The sequence below is a fragment of the Talaromyces atroroseus genome (genome assembly GCF_001907595.1).
Source record: "Talaromyces atroroseus strain IBT 11181 chromosome Unknown scaffold_8, whole genome shotgun sequence".
In the NCBI taxonomy this organism is placed as follows: domain Eukaryota; kingdom Fungi; phylum Ascomycota; class Eurotiomycetes; order Eurotiales; family Trichocomaceae; genus Talaromyces; species Talaromyces atroroseus.
The window spans coordinates 1,045,365-1,070,521 of NW_017971440.1; the positions used below are offsets into that span (position 1 = coordinate 1,045,365).

At 49.4% G+C, this 25,157-nt stretch overlaps 10 protein-coding genes across 10 annotated transcripts, besides 2 other annotated features; 5 read left to right on the top strand and 5 right to left on the bottom strand.

Moving 5' to 3' along the window:
- Nucleotides 1-23: 23 nt before the first annotated feature.
- Nucleotides 24-3,527, top strand: UA08_06275 (hypothetical protein; the record flags this gene model as incomplete). The annotated part of the gene is made up of 3 exons (XM_020268581.1): nt 24-2,723; nt 2,785-3,167; nt 3,227-3,527. The coding sequence occupies 3 exons, from the start codon at nt 24-26 to the stop codon at nt 3,525-3,527; spliced, it is 3,384 nt and encodes a 1,127-aa protein (XP_020118695.1).
- A 329-nt stretch (nt 3,528-3,856) lies between these two features.
- UA08_06276 (hypothetical protein) lies at nt 3,857-5,366 on the top strand (the record flags this gene model as incomplete). Its single annotated transcript, XM_020268582.1, has 3 exons — nt 3,857-4,336; nt 4,401-5,269; nt 5,330-5,366. 3 exons carry the CDS (start codon nt 3,857-3,859, stop codon nt 5,364-5,366), a joined length of 1,386 nt encoding a protein of 461 aa, XP_020118694.1.
- Nucleotides 5,367-5,610: 244 nt separating this feature from the next.
- UA08_06277 (hypothetical protein) lies at nt 5,611-7,038 on the bottom strand (the record flags this gene model as incomplete). Its single annotated transcript, XM_020268583.1, has 1 exon — nt 5,611-7,038. The coding sequence occupies one exon, from the start codon at nt 7,036-7,038 to the stop codon at nt 5,611-5,613; it is 1,428 nt and encodes a 475-aa protein (XP_020118812.1).
- Nucleotides 7,039-7,766: 728 nt separating this feature from the next.
- Nucleotides 7,767-8,619, top strand: UA08_06278 (Translation machinery-associated protein 22; the record flags this gene model as incomplete). The annotated part of the gene is made up of 4 exons (XM_020268584.1): nt 7,767-7,899; nt 7,965-7,984; nt 8,036-8,123; nt 8,207-8,619. 4 exons carry the CDS (start codon nt 7,767-7,769, stop codon nt 8,617-8,619), a joined length of 654 nt encoding a protein of 217 aa, XP_020118813.1.
- A 129-nt stretch (nt 8,620-8,748) lies between these two features.
- On the bottom strand, nt 8,749-10,105 carry UA08_06279 (hypothetical protein; the record flags this gene model as incomplete). The annotated part of the gene is made up of 2 exons (XM_020268585.1): nt 8,749-9,415; nt 9,483-10,105. The coding sequence occupies 2 exons, from the start codon at nt 10,103-10,105 to the stop codon at nt 8,749-8,751; spliced, it is 1,290 nt and encodes a 429-aa protein (XP_020118702.1).
- A 417-nt stretch (nt 10,106-10,522) lies between these two features.
- On the bottom strand, nt 10,523-11,026 carry UA08_06280 (hypothetical protein; the record flags this gene model as incomplete). The annotated part of the gene is made up of 3 exons (XM_020268586.1): nt 10,523-10,663; nt 10,787-10,932; nt 10,984-11,026. The coding sequence occupies 3 exons, from the start codon at nt 11,024-11,026 to the stop codon at nt 10,523-10,525; spliced, it is 330 nt and encodes a 109-aa protein (XP_020118703.1).
- A 510-nt stretch (nt 11,027-11,536) lies between these two features.
- UA08_06281 (Amino-acid transporter arg-13) lies at nt 11,537-12,575 on the top strand (the record flags this gene model as incomplete). Its single annotated transcript, XM_020268587.1, has 2 exons — nt 11,537-11,644; nt 11,706-12,575. 2 exons carry the CDS (start codon nt 11,537-11,539, stop codon nt 12,573-12,575), a joined length of 978 nt encoding a protein of 325 aa, XP_020118816.1.
- Nucleotides 12,576-13,722: 1,147 nt separating this feature from the next.
- Nucleotides 13,723-13,955: a repeat region (Identified by RepeatMasker using a combination of RepBase library and repeat library created with RepeatScout).
- Nucleotides 13,956-13,984: 29 nt separating this feature from the next.
- Nucleotides 13,985-19,141, bottom strand: UA08_06282 (hypothetical protein; the record flags this gene model as incomplete). The annotated part of the gene is made up of 6 exons (XM_020268588.1): nt 13,985-14,023; nt 14,587-15,691; nt 15,725-15,923; nt 15,984-16,613; nt 16,676-18,544; nt 18,604-19,141. 6 exons carry the CDS (start codon nt 19,139-19,141, stop codon nt 13,985-13,987), a joined length of 4,380 nt encoding a protein of 1,459 aa, XP_020118817.1.
- Nucleotides 14,234-14,537: a repeat region (Identified by RepeatMasker using a combination of RepBase library and repeat library created with RepeatScout).
- A 402-nt stretch (nt 19,142-19,543) lies between the features above and the next one.
- Nucleotides 19,544-20,234, top strand: UA08_06283 (hypothetical protein; the record flags this gene model as incomplete). The annotated part of the gene is made up of 4 exons (XM_020268590.1): nt 19,544-19,816; nt 19,891-19,976; nt 20,037-20,118; nt 20,196-20,234. 4 exons carry the CDS (start codon nt 19,544-19,546, stop codon nt 20,232-20,234), a joined length of 480 nt encoding a protein of 159 aa, XP_020118814.1.
- Nucleotides 20,235-20,546: 312 nt separating this feature from the next.
- On the bottom strand, nt 20,547-25,117 carry UA08_06284 (Vacuolar protein sorting/targeting protein 10; the record flags this gene model as incomplete). Its single annotated transcript, XM_020268591.1, has 2 exons — nt 20,547-21,186; nt 21,246-25,117. 2 exons carry the CDS (start codon nt 25,115-25,117, stop codon nt 20,547-20,549), a joined length of 4,512 nt encoding a protein of 1,503 aa, XP_020118815.1.
- Between the last annotated feature and the right edge of the window lie 40 nt (nt 25,118-25,157).

Below are 25,157 nucleotides of genomic sequence, written 5' to 3' on the forward strand. Positions count from 1 at the left end.
AAGCGAGTCAAGACTTTATAAACATGTTAAATTTTCAGCTTCAAGGGTTTATTCCATCTACAAGTCCTGTTTATACTGCAGGTAATAAATGTATTGTCACATCACGGTATCCGGCCAATAGCAGCGTGCGTCTGCTCCGCCACAATAATGGAACCGGCCAACCTGCAAGACTGCAGAAAGGGGGGGATTTCCCTTTCACGCTCGTTACAATATTGACAGAGTTTTCTTCTCTGTTAAACGCAAAGCTAGATGTGGCATCCATCGGCCTGTTCTCCCAGTACTCTGTCTCTGTCTCTGTCTCGGTCTGGGTGGTTGTTGTCGTCGTCGTCGTCGTCGTGGCAGACGGGATGGAGACATCCACCGTGAAAGACACCGGCGTTGTTCTACCGGAGACTCAACCAAGACAGCAGCAAGATGGCCAGTTCGGCTGCTCGCTCGAGCAGCTACAGCAGCTCGCTGAATCCCGGGACTTGAAGGCCCTCCGGACATCCTTTGGCGGGCTCGCGGGCCTGGAGGCGTCACTTCTGACAGACCGGAATACCGGGCTGAGCCCCGATGAGTCTCTTCTGTCTCCAGCCAGCAGCAGCAGGAGGCAGCAGTTCGGCGACAATCGGTTGCCCATGAAAAGAGAACCTCCCTTTTGGCAGCTGATGTGGATGGCCTACAACGACTACGTCTTATTTCTCTTGACCGGTGCCGCCATTGTCTCCCTTGCCCTCGGCCTCTATCAGGCGTTTGGCATTCCTCACACTGCAGACAGCCCCGGTGTCGAGTGGGTAGAAGGGGTGGCCATCCTGGTCGCTATCATCATTATCGTCCTTGTCAGCGCGCTGAACGACTTCCAAAAGCAGCATCAATTCCGCCGACTGAACAAGAAGCAGCAAGACCGGAATGTCAAGGTGGTTCGCGCTGGCCGCCCCCAGGAAATCTCCATCCATGACGTCGTGGTCGGTGATGTCGTCCAGATCGAGCCGGGAGATGTCATCCCAGCAGATGGTATTATGATCCAGGGCCTTCTTCTTCGATGCGATGAGTCTTCCATGACAGGGGAGTCGGACTTACGACCGAAATATCCTGCCAACGAGGCTTGTAGTAAAGCAGCCATCCCGACCGCACATGGCGATGATAAAGAGGCGCCCGCAATGGACCCTTTTATTATTTCCGGTACGCGCGTGGCCGAGGGCATGGGCAGCTTTCTCGTCATTGCTACCGGTCGCAATTCAGTCTATGGCAGGATCCTCGTGACGCTCGAGGACGAACCGGCCCCGACGCCATTGCAGGTGAAGCTCGCAGGGCTTGCTAAGAACATCGCTATCTGCGGTGGTGTCGTTGCTCTGATCTTTTTCGTCATCCTGTTCATCAAATTCCTGGCAGAGCTGCCTCACAGTACGAGAAGTGCGGCTGAGAAGGGCCAGCTATTCCTGAACATCTTTATTATCGCGCTTACAGTCGTGGTCATCGCCGTTCCAGAGGGTCTGCCATTAGCGGTTACTCTGTCACTTGCCTTTGCGACTACTCGGATGCTGCGAGACAGAAATCTAGTCCGATCGCTAAGAGCGTGCGAGACCATGGGGAACGCCACGAGTATCTGCTCGGATAAAACTGGCACCCTGACGCAGAATAAGATGACCGTGATTGCCAGTAGTGTTGGGATAAACTCTCGGTCTGCAGAGGGTTCCTCGTCGTCTCTTACGGAGTATATCAGAAACCTTTCTCCCGCGGTCAAGTCGATCTTGAAGCAGTCGATTGTGGTCAACAGCACTGCATTTGAAGCAGATGACTCTTCATTCGTCGGTTCGCGCACTGAATCTGCTCTATTGACACTAGCTCGCGAGGCCCTGGGCATGGGACCCGTTGAGGTTGAACGGTCTAACGCCAGGGTTGAGTATCTCGTGCCATTCGATTCCTCGCGAAAATGCATGATTTCTGTAGTTCACCTGGAGAACGACAAATACCGAGCATATGTCAAGGGTGCATCGGAGATACTCTTGCGTAGCTGTACCAGGGCCTTGGACAGCCCAGAAACCGGGGTATCCCCAATACCACATTCGGACGATGCCATGAGCAATGTGCAGGAGATTATATCCAAGTATGCGGCTCGTTCCTTGCGAACAATTACTCTCGCATATCGGGATTTCGACACTTGGCCGCCTAGCAACGGAATAGACATTAGCGGCGACGTCGATATTGCCGTTGATCGGATTCTCCAAAACCTCACCTTTCTCGCAGTCATGGGCATCCAGGATCCCCTGCGCGATGGTGTCCCGGACGCCATCCAGATGTGCGCAAAGGCCGGAGTGACCGTGCGAATGGTCACGGGCGACAATCTCCTAACAGCGAAATCCATTGCTAGCGAGGCAGGCATTATCACCGACTCCAAGGACATTGCCATGGATGCAGCGGAGTTTCGCACGCTCGAAAAACCCCGGCAGATTGAGTTGATTCCTCACCTCAAGGTCCTGGCCAGGTCTACCCCTGACGATAAGCGGATCCTGGTCAAGCGATTGAAAGAAATGGGAGAGATCGTGGCAGTGACAGGCGATGGCACCAATGATGCTGCGGCCCTCACCGCCGCGGACGTTGGGTTTTCCATGGGGATATCAGGGACAGAAGTTGCTCGAGAGGCGTCCTCGATTGTGCTCCTCGACGATAACTTTGCGTCTATCGTCAAAGCCATCATGTGGGGGAGAGCAGTCAACGACGCTGTCCGCAAGTTTCTGCAGGTAACTATTCCCCTACAGATTTTTATCAAAAAAGAAAAGAAGTAGCCTAACAGCGATATAGTTCCAAATTACAATCACCATCACCTCTGTCGGATTGACCTTTGTCTCTGCGGTGGCCAATGGAAACGAACAGTCTGTCCTGACCGCGGTGCAACTCATGTGGATCAATCTCTTCCAGGATACAATGGCCGCGCTGGCGCTGGCAACCGATCCGCCGTCGGCCAGGATCCTCGATCGCAAGCCTATGCCTCAGTCGGCCTCGCTCATTACTACGCCGATGTGGAAGATGATTATTGGCCAGTCAATATACCAAATGGCCGTCACGCTGGTGCTCTACTTTGCCGGCTCCTCCATCTTCCATTATCGCACGGCGCACGAAAAGGCGCAGCTAGAGACGGCCATTTTCAACACCTATGTCTGGTTGCAGATCTTCAACATGTACAAGTAAGGCTTTCTTTCCCTTCCATTATTACTTCAATTTCCATGGCTAATCATCTACCCAGCAATCGCCAACTCGAAAACACGGTCAACGTGGCCGAGGGCGTGCTCCAAAACTGGCTATTTATAACCATCAGCGCCATCATGGTCGGCGCGCAGATCCTGATTGCGTTTGTGGGCGGACAGCCCTTTTCTGTCGTCCGCATGACCGGCGCCCAGTGGGCCTACTCGCTTGTGCTTGGCTTCTTGTCGATTCCTCTGGGATTTCTGATCCGCCAAGTGCCTGACCGGCCAATTGAATGGGTTATGAGAGTGTTGAGCGATGCCAGTCGGAGATGGCCGATGCGCCGTGCCAGACGAGTTTAGCACTTATGAAGTTTGGAAAGGAAAAAGAACGGGCAAAATCATCAATGTGTGGATTTGGCGTAGGCCAAGTAAGTAGATTAATACTATGCTTACCTTACTGGTTACTTACTTCAGTTGTGTTGATTTTCAGGGGTCAAGCACCCGGGCAAGTTTCGAAACCGGTATTGTACAGTATGGTATGTTTGGTATGTACGGTATGTAATAGGCACGTGACGTACAGTCAAGTCGTACGGTAAGTAAGTTTTACGCTCGGTGTTCTGGAACTGGAACGTTGCCGCCTGCCGAAACCTTCAACCCATCCATTCCAAACGTTCGCGAATCTTTTGGGAATGTCTCTGGACCGAGAAGAACCCGATCTTGGTGCGCGATCCTTAAACAGCGTCGACAGCCGGTTACATGGAAGCCAACTCCGGAGCCGTCATTCTCCTGCAATTACGCCTCAAGAACCGGCAACAGACATGGAGACACCAACACCAACACCAGCATCAACTCGGACCCCTACTCTCTTCCGCGTAGAGACCTGGTCGCAAGCCCTGTACGCTCCACACTCAATCAACATCTACCACCACGCCCGCAGAGCGCTCGTTCATGGCGTCAACAGCAGCAACCTGCTCCTCCTGTTTCTGCCGCTCGGAATCGTGGCAGGGGCGCTTGGCTGGAATGCGGTCTTGGTCTTTGCCTTCAACTTGTTGGCTACCATCCCCCTCTCGGCATTGGTTTCGGATGCCTCTGACAAGCTGTCGGACGAAGTTGGCGAAGTGCTTGGGAGTCTGGTCAATGCCACTTTTGGGAATTCCGTGGAATTAACGGTGCGTTCCTAGCCTAGCCTTGCCTTGCCTTTCTTTCTTTCTGGCCGTATATTAATTGTCTTAGGCGGGCATTCTGGCCGTTATCAACGGGCGTTCGGATATCGCTCAATCGGTTATGATTGGAAGCATTTTATCGGATTTACTGCTTGTTCGTATTGATCTCCCTCGTCTGCTTTTTTCTTTTCCGACTAACAATCCCATCAAGGTCCTAGGCTTCTGTATGCTCTCTGCCGCATGGGACAAGGACTTAATGCCCTTCAACCCGGCTGTGGCAGACACATTATCCTCGCTGATGATTATCACTACCATGGCAATCATCCTGCCAACGGCGCTGGCTTCGGCTCTCACCACTAATTCTACACAAGTTAGAAATAAGATTGTCGAGTTTTCGCACGGAACCGCCTTGATCCTGCTTGTCTTGTACATTTGTTACCTCTACTTCCAGATGAAATCTCACCGCCATCTCTTTGAGAGGGCCCAGCACGACCACGACGACGACCCTCCCTCATCTTCCTCACAGCCCATCGAACAATTAGTCACCCTCGTCGGGTCCGCAGTAGGCGTCGTTGCGTGCACCTATTTCATGTTCCAAAGCATGGTGAGCACCGCTCACACCGCACATGTTTCCACCTCATTCATCGCCACAATCCTCATCCCCATTGCCAGCAACAGTGCCGAGGCCGCTGCCGTGATTGCCGTCTCCCGCAGCGGCGACATCGACTTTGCAATCAGCATCATAGTGTCCAGTATCCTCCAAATCGGGCTATGCGTCATTCCCATCATCGTTATTTTGGGTTGGATCATCCATCAACAGACCTCCCTGGATTTTGACTCGTTCAACACTGTTATTCTTTTCTTTTCAGTCTTGGCTGTGAATTACATGCTGCGCGAAGGGAAGTATAGTTATATCCACGGAATCATGCTAGTGGGGTAGTAAGTCTCCTTTCCTTTCTTTTTTTTTTCCTTCTTTTCTTCTAGACTGACAGCCTGTAGCTATGTGATTCTTACCATTGCATTCGTCTTCCGTTGAATCGGGCCCCAAAACCTAACCGCTGGAAGGTTAGGAAACGTCTACTTTTTATAAACAAGATATTTCAGAATTTACCTAGAATATGGTTTATAATCCCGGCAATCGTGTACTATTAGTAACTGGATATGTTCGGACTGTCTATAAACAATACACAATCAATCGATAGTTTTTATTTGCTCGTCTATTTCTGTATTAATAGACAAAATCAAAAGATTTTGATTAGATTTATTAGTAGATAAGATGGTTACACCGCATTCTCAAACTTTGAGCTACCAGCTGAACCCGTCATGTAACAGCCCAAAGTCTCCAGGAGATATCTCTCTCTATATTTCAAGTGCATGAGTCCCAGCTCATCAATGCATAGACACGCGACCTCGTGAAGACGGCGGGTGACAGACTCGTCGTCAACACTGGCAAGTGTACATGGATACACGGTCACGTTTGGATCGGTAGTATGATCAAAAACCCTCGCAGAGAGTTCCTTGTCGTTGAGAACACGAAGACAGAAATCCTCGAGAAGCTCGTGTCGAGCCATGAAGTCAAGGGTGCTGGAAAAGGACTGCGGGTCTGAGACCGCACCCGAAAAGGCCGCCAGCGACGATGATAATGATGTTGATGTTGATGTTGATGTTGATGTTGATTTTGATTTTGATTTCTTCGAAGAGAGCAGCACCTGCTGAATGGCGTTGATATGTTTCAGTTCCTCGATCAGCGACGCCTCGTCGATAATCGGCAATTGCTCAATAAACAACGGGCGATCGTAGCCCAGCCGGTGTCGCCAGAGATAGTTGACAATCACGGAGATGGTAATGCACGGGATCAACACCACATACCCCCACCACATGGTTGCAGTGACCAGCGAGGCAGCGCCGGCGACGACACCCGTGACTCCATTCAGCGTAGCATGAAGCTGGACGCTGTGGATGCGTCTTGTCAGCAGCACTCCCACGGTAGCGTCTATGCCATCGTCCTGTGACGATTGCTTTACCGCGTAAGCGATGCCATGCCGCCGGGCTCGCAGCCAGACATAAATCGACCACAACAGATTCACCAGTCCGTAAATCGCCATCGGCGCATTGCCAATGTACCCGGAAAGAAGATTGCTAGCCTGCCACGCATGGTGATCAGCACCGTCAATGGCCAAGAGGGCGCCCACTCCGACCATCAGAGCGCCAAAGCCCATCAAACTATCCATCCCAATGCGGTCGATGATCTCGGTACCCATTTCTCTGCGATTGACGTCTAGTAGAGCGTTGACCACATGGAATGTGCCGGTTGTCTGTTGTTGCTCGTTCCCAGCTTCTACTTCCTCCAGGGTTCGCAGCAGATGGCGACGTTCGGTCCGGAGACCCTTCAGATTGAACCAACTCAGTCGCGCATCGCGGTAGGCAAAGTAGGTCATGAAGAGCGCCATGGTACCGCCCACAGCCATCAGGGCAATGGCATACTTGGGCGCGGGAACTTGATTCCACACATTCGCAGCAAAGTCGCCCGCATTGGCCAGCTCGAAAAACCCCACTGCGGCAAGGAGACTGTTTCTGAGTCGAGACTGATTCTCAGGGTCGAAGCGGTATCGACCGTGGCGTTTTTTGACGAACCTGAGGCAGTAATCGGGGGAAATGCTCCATTGTTTCGGTATAGCCTCTATCGTGTTTGGCGTTTTCAGAGACATGTTCGAATATATATATATATATATATATATATTTTTTTTCTTTCTCTCTGTGCGAAACGATGCTTGTGGTAAAGACTGACTAGCCAAAAGCCGACTCTATCATTGCAAAACCGAAACAGGTTCGGCTACCAAGGCACTGTGTTTCGCCTAAATTTGCAGTCGGCCTTGGCTGCATAGGCTAACCGGCAAGAAGTCATCCAGACAAGAGACACGCTGCGCCCGAAATGCGAGAGAGAGAGAGAGAGAGAGAGAGAGAGAGAGAAGCGACAAGCCAAGCAAGGAGAGACAGACGATCCTCTAAAAATAGCAAATGCCCCGGACCGCGCGGCTATCGGTGGAATGATGTTCCGATGACGCCCAAGACATGCAATTTGTGAACAAATACTGCTGCTGCTGCTGGTGGCTGTATTCGTGAGAATAGGAAGGAAATGGACGGAATGTTTGCTATCTGCCATTTTCCATATCATGATGGAAGACTCATGTGCAGCGAGGGTCCGCGACAGCATAGAACAGTCTGCATTACGCCATGGACCGAGTTGAATCAAGTCGCAATAAAAGCACCTAACATGCAATCTTACTAGAAAGTGATAGTTACTAGTATTATTAAGTACTTATAAACGTAGTAAATTAGTAGTTTAACTTATAACGTGGTAAAGACTAAAGACCCAGCAAATTGACCAATCACGCTGCGCGCCAGCAACCCCGCCAAAATATCAACCAACTAAATAATGCAAATAAACCAGAATGATATCAATATTGACACCACCGACATTCTACTGAACGCAAAGGGGAAAAAGAAAATGGCAGAAGTCGCAGACCAGCCCGTAGAGCCCAGAGCGAGACATGTTGTCTATTGCGGAGGTGCGACTTCCTATCTGTTTCCCCGCCTGGATGGTCTGAGTTACTGACATGATACTTCTCGCCAGTCTGCACGCTCCCACCAGAGGTACGCCGACGAGACCTTCCCGAAGAATACAGAAATACTGACACAAGGCAGTACTGCGAGTTTGGCGGCACATCCAAGAAGTGCGAAGAGTGGTTAGAAACGAGCCATCCAGATCTGCACCAACGATTATATTCCGAGGGTATCTCTCCCCCTCTCCTTTTCCTTCTTATATATATCTATATATCTATATATATATATACATTATACTAAACTACCTATAAGAAACAATCAACGCCAACCTCTCCACCCTCTCCATCTCCGCCCGCGAACGCGCCGCCAAAGACGCCGCCAAAAAAGAAGCCAAAGCCCAACAAGCCCTCGAACGCGAAACAGAACGCAAGGCCTCCTCCAAGATCCAAATCAAGCGTGTCGAGCGCAACAAACGCAAATTCGTCACCGTGGTAATCGGCCTCGAGGCGCATGGGCTCGATCTGAAGAAAGTCGCAAAGGAGCTTGGGAAGAAGTTCGCGACGGGCTCGTCGGTCACAAAGTCGCCCTCGGGCACCGAGGAGATAACGGTGCAAGGGGACGTGAGTGACGATCTCTTTGAGTGGTTGTTGGAGGTGCATGGGGACAAGGTGCCGGAGGATAATGTGGAATTGGTGGAAGATAAGAAGAAGAAGGCTGCTACGTGATGGTTTTTTTTTTTGTTTTTGTCTATCTTCCACTTGTAGCGAGATGATATCTAGATATGATACAGGACATCAATTCCGAGGCAAACAAAATAAAGGATGTGAACGCCAAAATATGGGGTATATATGACATTATAACTCGTCAAACAGATGTAACGGATCACTCGATGTGCTCTGGATGCGTTCACCAGAGCTCGTTGCTGCAGCTGAAGAGCTGGCTTTCGAGTGTAATAGAGATCCTAAAAAGGGGTCCATATCCTCCTGCGTAGTATGAACCGCTGCATTCCTCGACAACATCTCAACTCGCGAATTCAACTCATTCTGCGAAAACGACGACAACCGCCAACTCTGAACCCCATAAGCTATAATCAGCACCAAAACCACACTGCACGCAATCCCCCACAGCATCCGCAACCTGCGACTAACACGAGCCTGCCACTCGCCCTCGCGCCGTTCCCAGCCTTCGATTTCCTTGCGCACAGTGTCGAGTCTGTTGCCCAGTGTTTCCATCCTGCAGCGACCGGCTTTCATGCGCTCCTCCAAGGCCTCGATGCGGCGCCGTTGGGGCTCGAAGTTTTGGAATTCTTCGAGTTGGCGGTGCGTGTCTTGTTCGAGATTGGTGTTGTCGCGCTGGAAGGTGTCGTGTAGTGCTGTGGTGGAATCGACGAGTCCGTGGAATGTGTGTATGGTGGAGTTGAGCGCGGACATGCGGTCGAGGAGGTTGTAATATGTGTAATCGAGTCGGCGCGTAATTTCGGTTGCTCGAGTGCCTACTGATGCGAGTTTGGTTCGTAGATACCTATGCCGTAGAACCCAGGTTAGTATACATGTTGTATAGTATACATGTGTTATATGCATGAGCTGACTCTTCGCCCTTCTTCCGCTCCTCCCTCGCCTGATTCAAATCCTCCATCGTTTTGATTTCTTTCCCCTTCGTCAAGCTAAGCCTGCTATCATCCGTCGTCACTAAACTGCCTGCTCTGCTATTGCTGCGATTTTGAGCGCTAGGCGACCTAGAGCCACACCGAGACCGTGACGATTCATGGGTATGACTGGTAGTGGTCGCCGTCGGTCGTAGGAAGCTAAAGTCTGTGCTGCCCTCTCTGTCCCTGTATTTATCCTTGAATCTGTTCCTATCCTCGCCGATTTGCTGCGACCACTGTCGATGGTGGAATGATCTATTTGGCAGGAGATTCCTGGCTCCTCCAGCGGACGCAATCTGATTGACGGCTCGGGGGAGACGGTGGTTGTAATCCCGAGACTTGGAGTAGCGATGTGATTTGTTACCGCTATGTTTTGCTTGTTGCTGCTGCTGCTGTTCCTCGACAGACGTGTCCACGAATAATCTCCGTGGCCAGGGCTGTCGTTCCTCGGTCGCACCGCTGCGTGCTGTGCTGTTGGTTGTAGGGCGAGCTGCTTCGGAGCGATGGCGGTGGTGCAGATTCACGGGGAATGTTCTGGACGTCGACAGACGAGAGGATTCCTCCATTTGGACGTCGCGTTTAACGTTTCGCTCGCGTCCGGTGCTGGTGCTATGTCTCAGGTTGCATTATGTGAAGCGAAATATCGAAGCAGATGCATCTGCCTGATGCTGGGATGATGATTATGTATGCTGCGGAGCTAACCTCGGCGGTCTAAATTGGTCGCACGAAATATAATACGTGCCACCACGTTGTTTTAAATCCGTGCACTGAGTATGTATTTGATACAAATCATACAATGGACTAAATAATATAGATAACTGAAGTAACGTGACAAAACTCCAAACTCCTCACCCATATGTATGACTTTTGAGCATGATATACATAAAATCTTTCCTGTTCCTTGCACCCAGGCCATCACAGCAAGTTCTTGCTACTACCGAGTACGCAAGAGCGATCAACCGTCCCCATGGAGGCGTATAAAGTTATGAGTTTAGCAGCTTGTTCCTCTTCTCGCGACGCCTCTTTCTCTCGACTCGTTTGCGGTGCATCTTCTCTGCCATCTTCTCGTAGCGCTCCTTTTCTTCCTTGGCGGCTCGTCGGTCTTTGATCGCTTGTATGTGTCTCTGTAGAGAGTAATCATATTAGCGGAGTTTCAAACCAAGATCGGTGCATTCTTCCCAAGGACACGAATTTGAAAGGGGAGAGAAAAAAAAAAAAAAGAAAAAAGAAAAAAACAAACTTCATACCTGTCGCTCGGCTTCTTTCTCTTCCTTCAATTCCTTCTCTCGCTCCTTGATGGCCGCCAGGTCATTGCGCTCTTGGAGTCTCTTTTCGTATGATTTCAAACCGGCGGTGGGCCGGAAGGCTTTCTTCGGGGCATGCCAATTCTTGCCTGGGCTGTGTTAGTCCGGGATCGATTCTAGTAGAGTGGCAGCGAGCATACCGTTCTTTCTCATGCCCACGGGGGCTTCCACGGCGGTCGACATGGTGGCTGCTCTGTTTGTAGACAGTCAGACAGACAAGAGACTGAAAAACCCGAAAGTTATCTTAGCGCGATCAGATAAGCGGATCACGGAGCTACTAATGTTCCGAGCTCCCCCCCCCCCMCCCACTCGGCCTCAGGCGAACAATTTCTGACGGCCTCACCGCCGCTTGAATATTTTGAAACGCAGGATGAAAGAAGAGTCTCGCTTCATGCAGCAGGACTCGCTAGCTTGCGTGGGCTCACTGTTGCAATACATTCGATCCATTGATGCGATGCAACGGCTACAGCCCCGGCGATTAATGCGCGCAGCCGAGTAAAAGCACTCCGATTAAAACAATCAATCAAATTAATCACTCAACTCGAGTGTTTCTCCTGGTTTCTCGGCTGGCCGACATCCCCTTTCTCCTTACTACTTCCTCTCTCCTTCTACATTTTTGTCATGTCCTGCTAAATAGCATCCTCCCTCGTCTCGTCACTTCGTCTTCACCCACAGCCATTAGTACCAGTCTGGATGGCGGCTCTCGACCATGGTGCTTATAGCGATGAGATGCCAGTAGAAATCGCTCCATTACCTCAGAATTCCGGAGAGAAAGCTCTCAAGGATATCATCTATGGCTCTGTAAGTAGTAGCAGCAGCCGCCAGTTTACAATCTCTCTCCCCCCGCTAATTTCGCGACTAGATTGCTGGCATGGTCGGCAAATACATCGAATACCCCTTTGACACAATCAAAGTCCGTCTCCAATCACAGCCTCACGGCGTCCCCCTCCGCTACAAAGGCCCGTTAGATTGTTTCCGCCAATCCATACAATCTGATGGCCTCCGCAGTCTCTATCGAGGGATCAGCGCCCCTCTCGCAGGCGCTGCTGTCGAAAACAGCAGTCTGTTTTTCAGCTACCGCGTAGCAAAGAACCTGCTCCAATCTACCATTTATACCTCCTCGGACCATCTACCATTCACCGGTCTGCTGATCAGCGGCGCGGCTTCCGGCGCTTTCACATCCGTTCTTCTCACGCCAATTGAGCTGGTGAAATGCAAAATGCAAGTTCCGTTGAGTACCACGGGCGCCAAACCGGGTCCATTGACGATATTGGCTACTGTCTTTCGACATGACGGCGTGTTTGGTCTCTGGCGGGGACAAATGGGGACATTGATTAGAGAAACGGGCGGTTCTGCCGCTTGGTTTGGCAGTTATGAAGGAGTCTCTGCACTTTTCAAGAAATCGCAAAAGCAAACACATGCAGATACACAGCATGAAGAAGAAGAAGTCCCTCTTGCATTATGGCAGCAAATGCTCGCCGGCGCCGCTGCAGGCGTCAGTTACAATTTCATCTTCTACCCGGCCGACACCATCAAATCCCGCATGCAAACCGAAGATTTATCATTACCATCAGGAAACAAACGATCATTTTGGGATGTTGGGAGATCAGTGTGGCACCAGCAGGGACTGAAGGGGTTGTATCGTGGATGCGGCATTACAGTGGCACGATCTGCTCCCAGTTCAGCATTTATATTTTCGATATACGAAGGGTTATGTCGGTATTTTGACTAGACATTCTTCCCGTTTCTCATGCACAAACATATAGAGCAGTAAATATGATGATGTTATGGGTGGCGTTCTGCTTCTAGAATAAGAAGAATAGATATGTAATACTATCTGCTTAACAAATTTCCAGAGACTGTTCTTAGAACTAACTACCTGAAGTAAATATAACAGGACTGCATCCTAAGCAGAAAGAGTCAACCGCTGGCATTTGCGGTCTGGTATATACGGTGTTCTTGCCCTCATCAAATCGAATAACACTGAATAGTAATTGTTTGACCCATCTTATAAGCCGAGCGAAGCACCTGAACAGACCAGAACGTACCCAAGTAATTGTCACGGGGCTAGCAGAACCCTAACAACGATGCCCTGGATATACTACTAACTAGCTGATATGCTCTTTCTGAACTACAGCCTGAAGGAATCTAGCATAAATCTCTTGCCAACCCAGTAAGCATCGGTCAATATCAACGGCGGCTTTGAAACGGGGTGATGTTGACAAGACAAAACCATAGAAACAAAGAAGGTCCTATTGCTCTAGAATAGCTCTATTATCAATACAATGTCTATCAAGATCTATAAAGACGAGGGATAATTCCAGTCAACCCTCACCTCGCTTCACTTCACCTATCCTACAATCGATTGATCATTATTTCCAATTCCTCTCGAATACATTGTACAAAATGTCGTCTTTTGTGTCAAACAATCCAGGCCGGAACCGACGGACAATATCAAATATTCATCGGGTGTCACCCTGGCCATCATCATGGCCGGCATCGTAGTGGCCATTTCCCTAACCTCGCTCGACACACCACCATTGTCTCAACCACAATTCCCTGGCATCACCGACGAGTTCCATACCGTATCAGACAGGAGGTATGGATCATCCTTATTCCTCACCCTCGCCTCATTCCAGGAAATCTGCTGCGTGACATACCCAACCGTGGTAGTTTCACATCGTCAGATTCGGTAATCCCCTGGATTAAACGCGCTGGTGAGGTTGATAAATTCAAGTGCCAGGAAAAAGCGGATGTCCAGCTCGCGATCGTTTCCTAGGCGATGACTGTTTTTCTCCTTGCCGATTTCTATATGGCGCTGTTTGCAGTCCAGAGTCTGAGTCCGAGTCATACGATGGTCGGACGCGGTGAAGAAGTAATTTCGCATAGGCAGCGGCCGACGCTGCTGCGTATCCCTGCCATTCTTTGTTCTTGTGTGAGTCCGCGTAGTCGGAGATTCCTCGAATAACCAAGCACGGCAAAATATTCACAATGCCAGCTGCTTCCATCTCAAAGCTTAAGATGTCATGCTTCTGACCGAGTCGATCCCTCAGTTGGGCGTCTTTCATCACCCGGTTTCCTGACGCAATCAGGCCATAGTGGATTCGTGGATGCATAGAATTCCGAGGCGGCCTCTTAATCTCATGCTGAGGATTGCAATTGCTGCATGTCTTCTCGCCACTGATATGAACATAGTGGGAAACATAAAGCTTATCATTTTCTTGCCCCGGGTATTGAAACTGGTCCCTGCCGGTCTAGATCTGTCGTAAATATGGCTCGAGGGGCATGACTGGGAAATCAGGATCAGACCTTAATTCACTGATAGCACCCATTAAATGTCGTGGTGGTGGTGGCAAGGAACCATGCTGTTGAAAGATTCCTTGTTCGAGGGCCTTGCCCAAGTCATACTGCAGAACACCTGGATGAGTACCTGTCGGCCTGCTAACAACAACATCGCCTAATCGGATGTCATTTTGCTGGGAAGGAACTCCGGCACCAATACCAACCAGAAGGCAGAACTTTAGGGATCGAAAGGTCCTCCTCATGTTCGAAGCGACATCCACTGCAGAGTTAGTGCCATACATACCATCTGGAAGGCACGCTGCTACGACGTTATGGTCTGCCATGCGTCCTAGGACGTACTGATTGGTATCATTTATACTGATGAATGGCCCATGGTGCTTCTCGTCGAACAGAGCGCGGACTGCCATGAACTCTATATGCAACGCACATATAATACCTACCGTATATCTCCTGCAGGCGAAAGAGAGATCTTCATCCGGAAAGGCCGGAGTACGTGATAGAGAATGGTCCACAACCTTTTGACGTTTGATAGGTCGAGAAGGTATCGAATCGTCGGCGGAGTCTTGGTGGGAACTTAGACTAATGCTGGAATCCTTATCTTGCGAGCTGAATGATGACAAGCTTTTGCCTAGTCCACTATCGTTGGTGGACGGTGAACTGGCGAAACTTTTCCTCCTGGACCCGTCATCTAGTTTCTGTTGTTGCGTGGTTGGGTCCCCCGTATCACCCCAGTACCACTTGAAACCATTGTTGAATCCAAAGATCACAGCTCCGGCAATGTCGAGATTCACAATTCGCGAAGGGCGATGGAGTTCTTCGAGAGATATCGTCGGTGGAAGAAGAACTTGCGTGACATCAGAGTGAATCCCTTCGTGCGAAGAATGGCACATGCATGTTTTGAAAGGTTGCTCTATGTGATGCCAAATGATATTATGCGTGAGCTGTGTGGGCATCGAAGAAGGATCGCCGTAAGCTTCAATAATCTCCTTGATGTCAGAAACGCAGGCTGCTAAGTATGACCTGTCTTTCGGCAATTTGGCCCAATAAGAACAGAAAGCGCCCACAGGTTCAATTATTTCACCAAACCCACGGCCGAAGAGCGCTATTGCGTGAATAGAATGAGAAAAGTCGACCCAGGACTTGCCCATATGATCAAGGGTAGCCAACCGAGGATAAATTGGATCACGACTTGCGATTATATCGTTGAAATCCCAGCCTACTAAATGTGCCCTAGATATATCTTGGTTGCCATATTTGCCTAGCGCGTGCACCTGACTGTCTATGAACTTTTCCAGGACATCATAGAAATGTTCAACGCGATGCTCGAATGTGATATAGCCCTCTTTGTTTGGATAGACTTTCAGACTCAAGTTCCTTTGGTCGATGAGAACATGGATTGCAGAGTGAGGATGATGGGCCTTCAGAGCCTCGGTCATTTCTGAGGTGTCGAAAAGGAATACCGAATGGAAAGGATCTGTCTTGTCGTGTTCAAGAGATGCACGAACGAGGTGTAGTAAAGCAGCCGTGCCGTTAACCAACCAGGCCCTATTGCATTCTGTGTCCCAGAGAACCACATACTTTTTAGACATCCATTTCAGCCTAGGAATGAAACCATCATGTGAGATGTGAATTGGAATATCTCTATGCCCTCTACTAAACGGATGACCACCGCTGATTCTCTGCCCATGGCACAAAGCACTCTCGGCCATGATGCCATCACTGCTTTGAGCCCTTGGAAGCCTCGACGCCCTTATGTCATACCGCGCATCTGCAGCACCTGGGTCCAAGTATCAGTACCGACACATAAAGTATGGAGTATGGCAATGGGAATCTTTACCTCCATAAAACTTCATTTCCGAACACCAACCAAGGACATGCCGGGCTTTTTCTAGCGTGGCGAGATCGATATCAACTGTATCAAAGGCTAGACTATCGTTGTATGAAATGCGGCCACCCTTTTTGTCATGGATTAGGTGCCACATTACTATGTCCCCTATCTGGCCGACTGGGAGGAGCATTGCAAAGTGCCCTTTGAGTACGGTGCGGGAGCGGAACTTATTAACACGACGAGCTCGAGCCAGGCCAGCCATCATATTCAGCGGAATTTCAAGGCCGCGTGTTGATGATACCTGTCGTCTTCGCGGTATGGGGAATCCTTCCACCACAACTGGGCTTCTGAACAGATTGTGCCAACAGTTCCCATTGACAGTGGACAATGCTTCGCTTTCTGTCTCAACATGGAAGCTAATACATATGGAATGCGACGCCTGCGATTGGATCTGAGTTTTAACAGAAGATATTCCATCTGAATCTGGCCATTGAAGTGCAGCGCCCAGCCATGCAAGCTGTTCTCCAATTTCCACGATGACATGTGCAGAGCCAGTCACATCGACTGTAAAAGTTGACGATAATAACATTTTTGACGGACGATATAGTACAGCAATATTCGCTTGATTACTTAGCGTATCTGTAAAGATCATTAGGATGCGTACGGCAAAAGACAGTGGAGTGTTAAGCTCGAGGACTTACAAACACGATGAAAAAGGTCTTCGTCTTCAAATCGCACAATATCCTTGACTAATTGTAATATTTCCAGTCCACTTGACGGCCACGTCTGGCAAAGATACTGTCGACAAGTTAGAGCCTGTGCGTCGGTAATGGTTCCTGTTACCACAATTGCCCTCTCAATGGCGTCTTCTGGCTTTTCTGAATATTTTTGGTTCAAAATGAAAGCTTTAGGGTCCCACTCAATTCTGAAGGTCATATGGCGATCTCCTGCTAGACGTTGCCTGTTGGAACTGGCTGACTGAGAGAGGATGTCTAAAATCCTTTCTTTTATCGTTTCCATTGCGTTCGGCTGCTGCGATGTTAAAAGACGCTCCCTTTTCACATTTGCCAAAAGCGATCGATATCCCGAGTTATTAACAACGACGTTGCGGTAGGTCTTGAGGATTGGTGGCTGCATTTCTCCTCCATTAAACCGGTCATCTCTTTCTTCAAGTTCTTCATTGGCCATAACTAGATCACTTCCAGAAGTGTCGGACTTGTCCGTTTTACTTGGTACTTCTACAGAAATGATCTCTCGACTGGCAGCATCGGTTTTACTAGCCCAAAATTCCATACGATCATTCAAATCCATTTCAGCTGCTTCTGCTTCTGCTTCACCTGAACTAGCTTGAAGCTTCAAGGACCCGTACGAGTCTCTCTTGTGTTCAATAATATCCGAGTCAGTCACATGAACGTCACGATTTGTGCCGTTATTCCAGGTATCGCGGAGGTGCATGTGGACTTTCATGTTCCCATCAAGCACCACTTGGTCTTTCCACGAATGAAGTTGGTCGTCATAGGTACAATGGACGTGTTTCTCTGCCTTCTCCATGTCTGCCCATATGCCCAAAGATTGAAGGTCTCTATTTATGTCCTCTCGAGCGGCACGATGAACATCCGGTTCTGTAGGGCCCAGCACGGATATAGGAGGCCATTTCGCACCTGATTTGGTTGGCTTCAGAGAACTGCGGCCAGATTGAACGAAGGGGTTGTAAAAATCAAAATCAAAATCAAAATCGTCGTCGTCATCGTGATCTTTGACATCAATATGATCACCGCCGCCCATAAAGCTAGATGAATCTAACGGCCTGCGTTTTTCCATGGAGTGCTTTACAGCCTCGTCAAGTGTGCCTTCTGCTATTTCCTTCGAGTGAAACGCCTGGCTAGATTCTTGTTGTATAACATGGAGGGTACAGTCATCCAAGTGTTCGTAGAAGTATTGAGCATTGCGGAAAGTTCTAGAGCAAATAGAGCACTTGCCAGTGGTATCCTGCCCATACGCGGAAGGTGACCGGGTGCCTGAAAAGGTCTCTTGCACACCATGTGCTGACGACAAGTGATGCTTGAAAATATCAACCTTATTGAAGCTCTTATCAGCGGCTGAGCCAGAGCCAGGACAAAACCCGCAGATCATAGTTCCCTTGAAATGAGTCAGAGTGTGTCGGTCCTTGTCATGTTTGCATTTGAACCCTTTCAGGTGATACTCGCAAGTAGCAATCGGGCATCTCTCCGGTCGCTTACTATGCTCAATGAGCATATGCGCTTTCAAGCCTTTGGATAATAGTCTGCGACATTCTGGGAGTGAGTATCGACTCTGCTTGCCGCATTCGTCCTCCACGTCATTGTTCCTTGCAGAAGGTGTAGGATTTAAGGGCGGGAGAACCAAGGTGGCATCAACGGCACTAATGTCGTCTTCTTTGGGGCCTACATGCCATAATTGAGGAGATGTACTACCGGCATAGTTCTGATATGGTTGTTGGAGAGGACTCGTGGGGAAAACGCTATCAAAAGAAGTAACACTTGATTTCCAGGGAGGAACTTGTAGTTCTGTAGATAGAGAGACTCCGGGATCTGCTCTATGAATTAGTACGTAAGAACTAAAACAAGCCGTGGTTACACTGTAAACCTACCAGCGAAGCTGGTGTTGGCGGATATTGGTGGAAATCCAGTCAAGTCAGGTTCGTGGAAGATGCTGGGCGGTTTTGTGAGACACGTAAACGGGGAAGGTGTCTCTGGAATAGACTCTGTAGAACTGTGGTGTCCGTCTTGAAGGTTCCGGGAGGGGAACAAAGACGGGAAGCTAAGGGCTTTAGGCGGTAATCGATAGCGCCTTTGAGACGACGAGGCTGTAGAATTAGCATCAATTGAGGTAAACAAACCTGCAGTGCCGAGGTCATTCGGGGGAGAAAAGTCGGCGTGACGGTCATGGTTGTGATCTTCCGACGGAGGAGAGGCCATAATATCAGTAGAGCTGTCTAGGTACAGTCGGAGGATGAGGATATGGAAAAGTGTTGAGATGCCCGGAGAGGTGAAGAAGGAAGGCGAGACGAGACGAGGCTGACGCGATGGAAGGAGGGCCAGTCGCGGGCAGCCTTGCCAAGATTGTGTAATGCAGATACCTAGGTAGCAAACAGCATATAGGAGAGTGTCTAAGACGTATATCTTCATATTTTCTTATGTGCTATAATTTATTTTATATCTAAGACCAGTTCTTGTGCTCGCCTTGCTGGCCCTGCTTTGCCTTGTCAGGTTTCGATGAGTACAAATGTGCATAGGATATATCGTAAAGGATGCTTTGCTACATTCAATTGCGCCAGAGTCATCATAATCCATATTGATTGATGATTTGTGCTGCTAGAAAGAGATAGAAAGATGGAACATGCACCTCAGCGCATGCCCTAACCCTAGCCCTAAGATCCATCCAATTTAGGCAGGTGGGCGGGCTGATATGGAAACCGATAAGATATGGGATAATCAATACTCATCAGACATCATCATCCTTCACCTCATCTTCTACACTTTCGCTGAAAAGAACTTTAAGAAAAAGAACAAGAACCGGAAAGCAGCAAAATGTCCGCCCACCTTCTCTCCGAAGTCGAGCTCCAAACCATCTCCCAAAAGGCCATAGAAGCCAAATCCAAAGCATACTGTCAGCGCATCAACCCCTCAATTAACATTCGTCTTCTGTCACCTCTAACAAGGAGACCAGGCCGCTACTCAAACTTCCACGTAGGCGCCTGCATCCTCACGTCCACAGGAGAATACATCTCCGGCGCCAACATTGAGAATGCCGCGTATCCCGTGGGCGTATGCGCCGAGCGCGTCGCATTCGGAACTGCCATTGTACCTAACCTTTCTTCCCTTTTGCAGTCGTCCGAACACAACCCCGAGAACTATAAATTAACAGGCATTAACAGATGCAAGGCCACCGATCCTTCAAGGCCATAGCCGTAGCGACAGATATCAAGCCCGCGGCCAGTCCGTGCGGGATGTGCAGGCAGTTGTGCGTCCCCTTTCTTTCTTTTCGCAGTTGAAATGCTAAATTTTTGTCTGATTTATCAAGTATGCGCGAATTCACAACCCCGTCTTTCCCGATATACATGTTCGACAAGGACGGAGAGTATAAAATTGCGACTATTGCGGAGGTTTGTATAACCCCCTCTGCTTTTTTTCTTCTCCGTTGATATATATCTGTATGATGCTAAATGATGACACTGAGCAGCTTCTGCCCGATTCGTTTGGACCGGATGATTTGTCCTAGTATTGAGCTAGATAAAGGATCGGCCGAGAGAGGGGGGGGGGGGGGGGGGAGGGTTTGATTCAGTGTATGTGTAGAATAGGATAGATTGATGAATGGCATGACTAGCTCAAATTTTCTCTATCCAATACGGTCAGCTATGAATAGAAGTTTTAGAAACGATCAATTCTAGCAATCCCTAACCAACGAACCAACATGTCGTCAACGAAAAGGAATTAAAAAAAAAATACATGCTTGCTATGCAACAGATATGAAAACAGCAGTAGATAGATAGATAGAACAGGTTTATAATTCATCATTTATCAAAAAATTTGATCACGCCTCCTCCTCTTCATCCTCAAACTCATCATCGCCCAACAACTCATCCTCATCCTCCATGATATTAGTATAATCGTCCCTCCGAGCTGCAAACGCGCCCCTCGTCGCATACGGACGCGGTCCCCCGCGACCGGGTAAACGTACATATCCGCTGACATTCCGCCAGAGACTCATACCCAGCAATGGCAGCACTTTAACAGCAGCAACTGCGCCCGCGATAATCGCCACTGGTACCGCAATAAACGGCGAACCGTTTGCTGTGAACGATGACGATCTCGCTCCTCCACCACCTTCGCCCAGCCGGATTTGTCCGAATTTCCCATCCCAGCGTGTATACACCCAGTATCCTGCGGCCGCTGCTAGAGCGAATGGAATGACTATAGCAAAGAAGATGACAACGCCGCTAACCCCGTGTTTACGTTCGTATTCTTCTTCGTGGTTCGGGCAGGGATGTAATACTAAGCGATCTAGGTTGGCACCACCAATACATGTGGTAAGTGGAATGCGTCGGTATCCGGTTGGTTCCCAGTACTCCACAGCATCTGGGTTTTGTTTGCAATAGTCGATTGCGTTTGGTTTAGGAAGACCTGGCACTAATGCACACCTTCCATCGGTTTGGAGTTCATAGTTGTAGTCACTATTATTTGTCAGCAAGAAACAAAAAACGAAACGAAAGGGGCAATATGAAAGACGCACCACTCAAAGTCTTCGCGAGTGCAAGTACAGTTGTGTGAAATTCGATGTACATGCACCTCAGACCAGTCATTCCAGCAATGCGACGACGGCTTCTTGCGATGATACTGCTCCACATGGCCAAACAGACAGTTCCCTTCCTGGAGCGGATGTTTGGGCTCCCACAGATAGTAATCCTCACCCTCGCCGGAGTCTTCATCCAGATTGCACGTTCGGTCACGCAATCCACTAAAGTCCAAATTCACAGTGACAAGCTTGCCAGAGCTTGTCTCTTTACCCCATAGCAAGAAATTCTTCGACGTATCCGATGGTACAGTCGAAAGGCTCTGCACTGCAACCTCTTTGTCTGAAAACTGGTATTCCTCCCACGTGTCTCCCTCGTCCATGCTGAAATAGATCACGCGCGTAGGTTTGAGTTCTTCGGCGAGAACCAGGATAGACCCCTGATCGCCGAATTTCCACATGTAGTTACCCTTCTTGACCTCTTTCCAGCTGATGCCGCCATCTCGACTGAAAAATGTATTGCTATCGGATTTGCTGCTTAGTGACTCGCCGACATTCCCAACGCCAAACACGAGGCCGATTGCCGATACAGATGCAAAGGTGTCGCGAGGATCCCTTCTTTCCGTGTATCCGTGAAGATGTAGAGAGCATTTCTCAGTTGCCTTGCCATCCGAGCCACAGCTGTAGCTTTTACCCTCGGAATCCTTGGATGGGGGCGACAAAAGAGTCCACTGCGCACCATCGTTGTGTGTGATCATGCTTTTCAACTTCTTCTCGCTTCCCCTTTCGACATCCTCGGTATTGCTGACAACGTTGACCATGGCTACGCCTTCCAGACCCTGCATCTTCTCAAAGTCCACATAGCCGCCGTTGTTGCGATTGACGCCATTGATGCTCAGTACGTAAGAGGTACCGTTGCTATTGCTCTTGATGAGCGAACCGTAGGACTGGTCCATCTCGTTGTTGACCGTCACATGCAAGAAGACCGAATGTGTAGAACTGTCCAGAACCGTGTATGCCAATTGCACGGGCACTTCCAAATTGACAGGAAACTCGGCGTCGGCAAACGTGACGCCATCAACACTGGCGTCGACTTTCAGCGAATTTTCATTTTCAGGGTTACGCGTGGCTACGATGATAAATTCAGCCATCGTCGCAAAGTCGATTATATTGGACAGTGGCGTCTCGGAGGTATCAAAGAAATCGGTACTTGTGAGCAGCATGCGTTGACCATTCACATTCTCAGCTTCATGTTGATCGCAGAAAATGAGATCATTGCTCTCTTCCCCTCGGTCTTCCCGCGCCATAAACTCGCACTTCTCGACCGTGCGCAGTAACACTTCCCAATCATCGCCTCGATGTTTCGTAACGTAGGAAGTCTTTGGACACGTGCCATGTTGGCAATCAGTAGCACCCGTCCAGATCATCCAATCCTTGTACTTCGAGTGAAAAGTCAGCGTCAGGCCGCTCGGGTTCTTGTCCTCGGGGGCGCTGAATGAATCAAAGGTCTCTCCGCGGTTGATCGTGAAAAAGTGCTTTTGGCCGTTAGTCAGGAAAAACGCCCTGTCGTTCAAGTAGCGATGTGGCGCAATCTCTTGCACCTTGACGTCGGCGAGCTCGTGAGTCCAGGTCTTGCCGTGGTCATGAGTCACGTAGAGTTTGCCATCCGAAGTTCGCATAACGATGGTTTCGTCTTCTCCTCGACTGCTACCGGCTCTTTCCAGGTAGAAAAACTCCTCAAACTTGGCGGAATCAATATAGTTAACTGTCGCGCTAATGTCTTTAGCATCGCCTGATGGTACCTTCTCGGCATCCTTGCATGGGCGATCAATCTCTTTGTCCAGTTGCACACCTCCATCGCGAAGGCAAGCATTTCCAGGAATCAGCCTCCATCCCGAGGGACCTTTGAAAGTGTCGCCGTCCTTCTTACACGTGCCTTCGGGAGCTTTAAGGATAGATGCAGGAATACACTCCTTTCGATCTTCGGAACGCACGAAGTTATAATCGCACTCAAAGTCTTCCTCGGTACATTTGCAGGCCTTGAATTTAGGTGTAGGAGTCTTGAAGAGATTCTCCGTGATGAAGCAGTTTGCATCGGATTTCCGCCGGCGGTAGAATTGCTCGTGGCCCATAAGACAACCGGGCTCCCCTTTCTCGTTCAGGCGCGCAGGCCAGTCTTCAAAATCACTGTCCTTGCACTCCCTCTCGTGAAGTCCCTCAAAATCAATTGAGTACACATACCACTTGCTAAAATCATCGGCATAACCAATAAGAAGAAATTTCAGACTTGATGAGTCTGGCGTGGTGGTCAGAATATACGGGATAATCTCCTGTTCCAATTCAGCGGACTCCCACTCTTTCCCATGGTTGATGGAAAACTGGATCTTGTTCGTGGGCTTTCCATCGTCTTGGATAGCTGCGACAACAGCGCCCTTGTTGCCCATTTCGTACTTGTGTGGCTTCTCGAGTCCCAGACGCCAAGTGACACCAGCATCATCCGAGACGTAAAGGTCGCCATCGCTCACGTAGTTCTTCAAGTAACTGCCAGTATTACCAACCCCCATAACAATACCCGGGGCAGGACTGGAGAAAACTCGGCCAATGTTTTCGAATGCGGTCACAGAATGCAAGTGCAGATCCTCATCGTTCACTTTCAGAGACTGAAATGTGCGTCCGTCATCGAAACTAATTTTACTGACAACCTTTCTATCCCTGCTGGTGAGACCCTCGATTTCCTCCCAGTTATCCACAACATTGACCAACACAATACCCTGGACGCCGGCGATTTTTTCAAAATCCACCAATCCAGACATGTCACGATTCGTGTGCTCGATGTTGCGCGTGAAGTAAGTGCCATTAGAATTCGACGTGAAGAGCACACCCATATTCACCGGTCGTTCAGTATTCATAACATCCACCTGGATGCTATAGTTTGTCCCTTCCAGTACCGTATACGCGTCTTCTTCGATTTTGTGGTTTCCAAACTCCGCGCGATGCCACACCATTGCGTCATCGGTCACAAACATCGCCAACTCATCCGTGCCCTGAGATTTGGCTGCAACAACGATATACTTGGTGCGCGAAGCCGCGTTGATGATACCCGCCACAGGCCGTCCATCATTGAGCTTCACTTCAATCCCATCTTCATCATCCTCGAAGAACTCATCCGAGTAGACAAGACGGTACGCGGAAGCAAAGGGATTTTTGAGTCCATGGGCAATACAAAAGACGCGATTGCCAATTTCATCATCGATATCGGCCACCGAATCCGCGAATGCCGGCGTTCCAACAGCCCATAAACAACCTCTGGCATTATCGCGAAGTGGTGAGACAGTCTCGAAATCGTCTAGAGTGACATATGCAGTCTCCATACACCGGAAAGCCGAGCACCGTTCCCCCTGAAAGATGACCTTCGAGGAGTCACCGCCATGAAACTTAAGTGGCTCATTGAACATCGACGGTCCCGCAGGGATCGAGAACGGACTCCATGTTCTACCCTGATCTGTCGTAACCCAGTGAGTTCCATGACGGCCCAAAATATAAGCCTTTTTATTATCAAATGGGTGTGGCTGAATCATTATAGCGGCATTCTTCATATCTAACCCTCCGTCGTCGTCGTCATCATCATCATTGCCGCCAACCACTTTCCACTCCACGCCGCCATCGAACGATTGATAAACCTCGCCGGTCGCCGGGCTCAGAAAAAGCACGGTGTCAGAATTCTCGAAATAGAACGGCGATCTGGGCTCGGTGGTGAGCTCCTTCAAAGCTATCTTCGGTCCATCCGATTTGGCTGCGCTGAACGGCGCGACTACCACTAGCAGCAGCAGCAGCAGCGACAGCCTAGTCAGATGTAACCACTGACAGATCATGATGATCGGGATGATAATGACTTATCGTCGCTGATGTGGC